This window comes from Lithobates pipiens, unplaced genomic scaffold (genome assembly GCF_037356315.1).
Source record: "Lithobates pipiens isolate NorthernLeopardFrog02 unplaced genomic scaffold, aLitPip1_a1.2 Scaffold_8, whole genome shotgun sequence".
NCBI lineage: Eukaryota > Metazoa > Chordata > Amphibia > Anura > Ranidae > Lithobates > Lithobates pipiens.
Window position 1 is genome coordinate 95,713,557 of NW_027507903.1, and position 8,564 is coordinate 95,722,120.

At 43.3% G+C, this 8,564-nt stretch overlaps 1 protein-coding gene across 1 annotated transcript in view; it reads right to left on the bottom strand.

Moving 5' to 3' along the window:
* Positions 1-8,246, bottom strand: part of MTMR10 (myotubularin related protein 10) — a 157,739-nt gene extending 149,493 nt beyond the window's left edge. The window contains exons 1-2 of the mRNA XM_077470368.1: positions 7,922-8,246; positions 7,690-7,750 (exon numbers count right to left, since the gene is read on the bottom strand). Of these exons, the coding sequence (XP_077326494.1) occupies positions 7,690-7,750; positions 7,922-7,978 (118 nt within the window). The 5' untranslated portion in view covers positions 7,979-8,246. The remainder of the gene's footprint in view (positions 1-7,689; positions 7,751-7,921) is intronic.
* Between the last annotated feature and the right edge of the window lie 318 nt (positions 8,247-8,564).

Below are 8,564 nucleotides of genomic sequence, written 5' to 3' on the forward strand. Positions count from 1 at the left end.
CCGGGCGGCACTGTTGGGCACTGGTAGATGACACTGATGGGCATGGATTGTGGCACTGGGGTGCAGCACCTTTGAGGCAGATTGTGGGCACTGCTGGGTGGCACTGACGGGGGGCACTTACTTTTAATACATGTGGCACTGCAGGGGGCAGGTGGGCACTAGCAGGGCTGGCTGACCGCTGATCACGTGATAAGGGGGCGGGATCGACCCCTTGCACGGATCAGTGATCAGGCGAGTCTCATGGACTCGCCGATCACAGAGCGCGCAGGCCGCTCGTGCACGGGACGACGTCAATAGACGTAGTCCCGGAAAAGGAGATCCGCGCTGTAGCCGTCATTTGGCTATAGCGCGGATCTCAAGTGGTTCTAAAGGCAGAGGTTTTTTTTTTATCTTAATGCATTCTATGTAAAAACATTCTGTGTGTAGCAGCCCCCCTAATACTTACCTGAGCCCCATCTCAAACCAGAGACAGAATGGTGAAGATGGATCATCACTGTCTCAAATTATACTTGGCAGCAGAAAGGATGTGTCTCTTACTGGTGCCGAAAAACAGCACCACTTACTCTATGTAGCCAATTCTACTGCTGTATTACAGCAGCCCCAGTGGCCAGACCACCCCAAAATATAAATAATTTGTTTTGGCCAGCTTAGACCAATGAAACTAAATTGATCAAAGACCTGGGATTATCCTTTAAAATGTAATTGCCATACCTGTAAGACATTTGTAGTAAACCCCTCCACACCCCCTCACCCAAAGCATGAGCTGCAGAGCTCAGCCATTAGCGCACTATGCATGCACAGCTTTAGAGCGGGTGAGAGGACTCGCTCCTGAGATGCCGGGACTGAGCACTCAACATCAGCCGTGTCCTACCAACTAACCCGGACACAGAATGCACAAAAATATGGGAGTTGTTTTTGCCAGGTTTTGGAGGGTGGCCTACAGTTATGGCAATTATGTTAAGCAATACTTTTAACCTACTGTGACCCCTTGACACAGTCCATTTTATTTCAAACTTATCCTTTAATTTATTATGTTTATGAAAATTTTTGTATGAAATGTTTTCAGAGAAATACGAATTATGAAAACAAGTCACACCACATTCGCAGATAGCCATCAATCACAGTACAGCGACTTGTGAGTTTCTTGGCAAACAGCAACATAGTTGCATACAATGTAGTCTAGATGTCTAACTTGGCTTCACGCTCCTAACAATGACACTGAGCTAGACTCTGCTTTCTGTACTAATGAGCACAATCTGGGGGGGGGGGGGTCTATGTACAGTCACCTTAAAGATGCCACTGTAATCCAATGATTAATAGCCAGTGATGTCTCATGGTGTATTTATGAACATTTAACAGCAGATTGCTTAATAATAATCCAGTTCCTGACAAGGCCTTTTCTGGCACTTTGTAACAATCTTTTTTTTTTGCTAGAAAACTACTTAGAACCCCAAAACAGAGGCCCTAGAGAATAAATTGCTAGTTTTTTAATGAAAAAAAAAAAAATTTAAAAAATGGATGTCACAGTATTTGCACAGCTGTTTTTCAAACACAATTTTTTTTTGGAAAACTTTTTTATTTTAATGCAAAAAAAAATAAAAATAAAATACATAACCCAATTTTTTTGTAAAATATAACCGAGTGAATAAATGTCAAACATGTCACACTTTCCAAATGTGCATGCCCATGGAACAGCGACAAACAATGTAAATTTCTACTATCCTTAGGCTAAGCTTTAAAAGACTTTACAGGTTACCACTTTAGATTTACAGAGGAGGTCTGGTGCTGGAATTACTGCCCATGATCTGACAGTTGCATTGATACCGTACATGTGTAGGAAGGTGGCTGTTTGAATGTGCACGTGGGACCAACGCATGTGTTCGTCTTTGCACAGGATCGTGGGCAACTTAATATTTTTTTTTTTTTTTTTAAATAACATTAAAATATATATATTATATATAAATGTAAATCGCTTTTATTGCTGTCACAAGCAATGTAAGCATCCTTGTGACAGGTACTGTTTATGGAGAGATCTGGGGTCTATAAAAAATGCCAAAATCCCTCCTCTGCCCTTAAAAGCATTCAAAAACACCAAGATAAGTGTTTTCGCATGCTTCTTGATTTTTTAAAAATGGCACTGTTGACATCCGTGTAGCCACTAGGATTGGTTTTACAAGAGATGACTGCCAGCTCTTAAAAAAAAAAAAAAAAAACGGTACCAGGGTGATTCCTGCAGCCATTATCCCAGTATAACCACTTCAAGTCTGGTGATATACGGGTAAGTTGCTGGTTAGCAATTGTTAGACTGGGTCAATTTGGTTCATTTGCAGGCTAGCTGGTAAGTGTCAGGAAATTTGTGTTTGCAATGGGGAGATTTCCATCCACTTCCCGTCTCACAAGCAGTAAGGGAAAAAATCTCCCGACAATGAATCAATGAACAAAAGTCTGACTGAGGTCCCAACTTTTCCCCATTCCATCCAAAACTTGGGGAAAAAAAAAAATCAAAAATTTGCTGTATTTAGGTTTGTATTTACCAATAACCAAGTAGCATGGAGATGAAGAAAGTACCCTGTCAAAGCAGCCATTTCCTTGCTTGTTGAATGTTTAGACAGCCATGGGTTTGGAGGAAGAGTCTGTCCAACCTCACAGTTAAGAAGATTGGGTGAAGTACAACATGCAGACTGTTTGATTTAAGGGCATTAGTTCCGGGCGCATAGACCCCCAAACGTTACCACTCAGTGCGCCATCCAGCAGCAGCACCTTTCAGGCTCTCAGAGTTGAACAGGCTGCCAGTAGCAGAGGTAGCCAGTTCTGCCCACAACAAACAGCCAGGATCTTATACAATGAGGCTAAACTTGCAGTGTGCATGGCTCCTACATGTACATTCAGCTACACAACATCTTCAAGTCTAATTATTTTCCTCACGAAGAGCCATTTTATCATTAAAGTTTCCCTTTTCTGCTCTCCCCAACAAACCCTTCATCATCCTGAAGTCAGTGTTATTCTAGGCCACAATAACCTATAGGATAGATATAGATATATAGATTTTTTTTGTAGGAAAAAGTAACACATAAACACTAGGCTATTTGTGACAATCTGCTCTCAAAAAAAGTTCCCTGGCTGTTGGTTCTTCTGAGTTTAAAACTGTATTCAACCCAAAACCAATAATGCAATATATTGCAGCTTACCAAACAGAGGTGGTGTTGGCTGCATTTTTTTTTTTTTTTTTTTTTAGGCTTTTTTCCTTTTCTTGTCACCTGGTGAACTGGCCAGTAACACACTTCCGGTATCAGAGTGCCCACAGTCTGGATGAGGGAGCACAGGGGGGCATCAGCATTGTCTGGTGGGTGTTAGATGTACTAACAGATTGAAGCCAAACTCCAGCTCACACTTTATAAGCATTTTGTTTCCTTTTGGGATAAAAGTTTTAAATAAATAAAAGTTGATCATTGTACGCCCCCTTGCCAGTGTTGGGTTTCTCTCATACCATTAACTGATACCTCTGCAGGAGAGCATTTCCTTTTGAAAAACAGGACTTCCTGGCCAGATTACCAGGTGAAAATAGAAGAAAGCCTAAAAAAAAAAAAAAAAAAAAAAAAAAAAAAAAAAGGAAAAAACGAATGCAGTCACCATGTCTAAGAATTCATAAGTTACAATGTAATAACTGTTTGCTTTTGGGTTTAAAACTGATGCTGAGCATCGGTCTTGAAGCTACATCCACATAGGCAAGTATGAATAAAAATAAATAAAAACACACTATACTTCCCTTTTAACTCTGTCACCGACCCAGTATGGGGAAGCCAGAAGCCCTAACCTGCATATTTGCTCTAATAAGGGTAAAGTTTACACATGCGGCAGACCTTGTTGCCCCTCTGAGGTGGATTGCCTTTCAAAGGTGTTTTGACAGCCAATTTTAACACTGTAAAGCCTGCATCACTATGCTGTAATCACGTGCAAAGCATGCAGTTGCAGTGCGGATGCAACATGGCCCCATTCACTTGACTGGTTCATGGTCTAATGGAGTATGAAGGATTACGGCAGTGGCAAGAGTACAACTCCATCAGACTGCCTTTACAGCCTAAAGGGTGCAGTATGACCGCCAGGAAAATAGCATTAAAAGACAGAGATAAACAACGGCAGCCTCCAGCTTTGTCTCAGGAAAAGTTTTCCTTACCCCTTTGCACCAGCTGCATGCATTCATGTTCAACTCTGAGCTGCCACACAAATGCATACAACCAGCGTCTCTAATCTGTACTGAGAGCACATTCATGTGGTGCCCCCAGCACTGTGATCATGCTGTCACTAACAGCTTCTGATCACCTGAGTGAGTCTGCTGACATCAAATCCAAGATGGCACTCAGCAGCAGTCTCGTGGATTTGGAGGTCTACACTAGGGAAGCTTTTAGAGGTAAAAACCATTCATAAAATACATTAAATGCACATATAATCAAATGACAGGGTAACTAAGAAAAGAAAAAAAAATCCATATGGTACTTCTGGGCTAGTACTGAACTGTATACATACATGTATTTACAGGCTGGACTTCACATGTGCCAAGACATATGCAACTTTAAAGGCTTGTTTCACCTTTGGGACTATGTCCCCTCTTCACACCAGGGCCCAACCCAGTAGCTCAAGCAGCAAGGTGGAGCAGGTCTGGAGGATGTGGACTTCTATCCTCTCCTGGATGCTGGAGGTGGCATGTATGCCACCTGCCCTGGATCAGGGTCATGCATTGCCATGGTGTGGACAGGCCAGCTGCTAACACCATAGCAACGATTGACGTTGAGTGTCCTACCCAAGAACATCAATGGTTGCTATGGTGCAGGTGGCCAACCCACACAGCATCCCAGGATGCTTTGGCATCCCTGTTGAGAAACACTGGTGTACAGTATATGCAGGGCAGCAAGAAAGGTGGGTTTTAATGCCCACTTGTCACACATGTCCATAGTAGCATAAGGTTGTGTGCCAAGAGCACACTAACAGTGCACTCCCAGAAAGGTGACCAAACTGTCACTGACAGCGCCCTGTCAAGTCTTCTGACGGGGAGTCAGTGGGACAGGTTCCATATCATACGATTGCTGTGAGAGCTAATCCCAGTGGACACGTGATATAGAAGACATGCTGCCTCCTGGGCATTAAAGCCAAGTTCAGCTGTAGCAACATGTTACACCTGCATTTTAGGGTGTAGCATGTTATTATGTAGCACCCGCCTGCAGCCGCTGTCACCTTTAAAAAAATGGCACAGCTGTGTGGGACTCCACCTGAGCCATTCATTCACAAAGATCTGTAAATGAAGGAACTACAAGTACTGTCCTCCACTGCAGTAGACGGCTTCTAGTTCCCAGTGAACTATGAAGATGCTGATGACCACCCTTGTAGTGCATTGATACTTCCTACAACTTTTAAACAGAAAGCCTGTACAGAGGTACAGGCAAGAAAGCTGGAAGGTGTGTCTGCAGGTGCCTGACTCTGCACCCACAATCTACAGATCGCAAGTGCAATGCCCTGCAGGCTCCGGAGAAAAAAAAAAAAAGTACCTTTTTTACCTGCAAAAAACGTGCATTTATTTTTCTAAAAAGGTGAACGTATGCTTTAAAGCCAACTTTAAAGGGCCATTGGACAGCATTGCACCCAATTTCAGTTTATCTTGCTATTTCTATTACAGGTATTATATAACGCTCTCAATTTATGCAGCACTTTACATAGACATTGTACATTCACATCAGTCCCTGCCCTCAAGGAGTTTACAAAAAGTCCCTAAAGCTGGATATACACTATATATATATATATATATATATATATATTTTGTTGTTTGATTTCCTTTAGCTTTACCTTAATTTAAGTAGTGCAAGGGGCTGCCTGATTGAACACAAATTGAAAGTGTTTGGGCTTGACCTCATATGATATGGTTTTGGTAAATCTAAAAAAAAAAAAAAAAAACCATTGTATAGTGTGTATTCAGCTTAACTCACATTCATACATACACATAGGCAGATTTTAGACAGGAGCCAATTAACGTACCCAGTATGCCTTTGGAGTGTGGGAGGAAACCCACACAGTCACAGAAAGACGGCGCAAACTCTATGCAGGTAATGCTGCGGTTGGGATTCAAACTGACAACCCTAGTGCTGGTGGAAGTGCTAACCACTGTACTGCTGCTGCCAGTCTTCCTATATGCATTTGGCTTCCGATAGTGGGAAGCACAGTGGCTAAGTGGTTAGCACTTCTGCATGGCAGCACTAGGGTTATCAGTTTGAATCCCAACCATGGCACAAACTGCCTGGAGTTTTCATGTTCTCCCTGTGCCTACAAGGGTTTCCTCCCACACTCCAAAGAAATGCTGGTAGGTTCATTGGCTCCAGTATGTGTATGCATGAATGAGAGTTCAGCCTTGTACACAGGATCAGATTTTTGTACAAACGTTCGTCCGTTTTTTGTTGCATACTAGTCACATATCGAAAGTGAAGAGGTTACTCACCATACGAAAATTCCCATCTGACAGAATTCAAACTTCAGAAGCGACGTAGTGTGTTGAATAGTTTTGTATTTACTCTTTCGTTTCGTTTCTGAGCATGCGTGGTCTTGCTTTTGTGTGTTTTTTTTTTTTTTTGGACGAAAACCATACTAAATAAATGAAAATCGAACGTTGTGTTCACGTACAATTTAAATTTTAAATAGTCTGCACATCCAGCTTTTGTCGTACGAAAAATCTGTCAAAAGCACCATACCTACGATCCAAAAATCTGCAGATCGTTTGGACAAAATTTTACTTCCGATTTTGGTATCGTGTGTACGGGCCTTAAGGGACCTTAGCTTGTGAGCTCCCTGAGGCTGGGTTCACGCCTATGCGAATTAGATGCGTTTTTCTCCAAATCGCATGACAGGAGATTGTGATCGGCTTGCTATGGAGCCGGTTCACATATCTCCGTTGCAGCTGCGGAGAGGCTTATACAAGAACGCTGTGCGTCTTTGGCTCAGTTTCAGGGCCTGAATTCAGGCAAAAATTCCTCCCTGATAATGGAAAACAGGGACTTACCAGATCCCTGCTGCGAGCTGCATCCGTCGCAGGTGTGAACCCAGCCTTAGGGAAGGGACTGATGTGAATGTACAATATATGTGTCAATTGTTGGCACTGTATAAGTACCTGTAATAAACAAAGAAGGTGTAACTGCTCTATTCGGGGACACGCAGGTGTCTCCGCTTCCTGATTTCCTCCGTCTTTCACCTGTAAACATGGAAGACGAAGCAACTTATCAACCTTGGATGAAGATAAATTCACAGGTGGGAGCGAGCAACAGAGTGAACAATGGTCTCCAGCACCCCCACACTTCTCCATACCTCCCAACTTTTTGAGATGGGAATGAGGGAGACCTATCAGCAAAAGTATGGAGGCATAGGACACAAACCATGCCACACCCCCTTAAAGGAGAACTACAAAAAACAAAGCACAAGATTGGTTAAACCCACAAGTGCCTCTTTTACCACTACTGTTCCTTTATATTGGCTTTTGGAATTTACAAAATTTAGAAATCAAACAAAAGGTTTAGCACTGGAGAACACTTAATAGATAAAAAGTGCATTTTATATACATCTATATAGATCAGACCAAAATGAGGGACAAATGAGAGGGACAGAGGGACATGCTCCAAATCAGGGACAGTCGGGAGCGATGCTTCTCCCCCTTACCTGGCAGCAAGACCACCTTCAGCTTCTTCACCTTGGTCTCCGGGCTGAGTTTATCTTCATGCTGGAAAAGACAGATGACATTCTCCATGAGAAGGACAGACTGGCCAATGTGTGGAGATAAGAGACATGTGCACAGCACACTCCCAACACTCTGCAAGTCCATGCAAACTCCAAGTGACACTTGGAGCCCCCAGACCTCCCCTCCCCCCTGTACCATGGACCCATCACCTACCTGTGGAGGCAGAAGGTACGACCTGAAGGTAGGTTTAGCTTGTTTCATGGAGAACATTGTGGATGTCTAGCAGTGCTCCTGCTGGAAGGTGTGATCCCTATGGAGGAGCCGTGTGATCCCTGCAATGTGCACTGACTGGGATGGATCCCTGCAAGTTCAATTACCCTCCCTGGACCGGTGCAGCCCGTCCTTCCATGCCTGTGAGCTTCTGGCTTTTGTTCCAGCTCAGGCCAGACATTTCCCTCTCCCCCTGTGTCTCTCACTCCCACACGCACTTTGTATTTGCATTCTCACTGATTTCCTGTGACTCTGTCCCTCTCTCTTCACAGCCTGTGCACATGTGCAGAAACACCATCCACGGGCGCCGCTCAGAACGTCCTGCACCGCCATCTAGTGTCAAAGAGCGAGACTGCAGCTTACAGGAGCTCTAAAGATAGATTTTTTATTTTTTTTTGTACTTTGAATAGAGTGAGGGAGCTCCAGTCACATTTTATTTTTTATTTTTATTTTTTGCTAGGTGTCCCCTTTGGGAAGACTCCAACGAGGGCCACTGGGCAAACTAGGCAGCCTCCTAGGCAGTTGCGGCTGTAGCTCTAAATGTTTGGGGAGCACAAATTGTTTTTTTTTTTTTTATTGTAGCGCC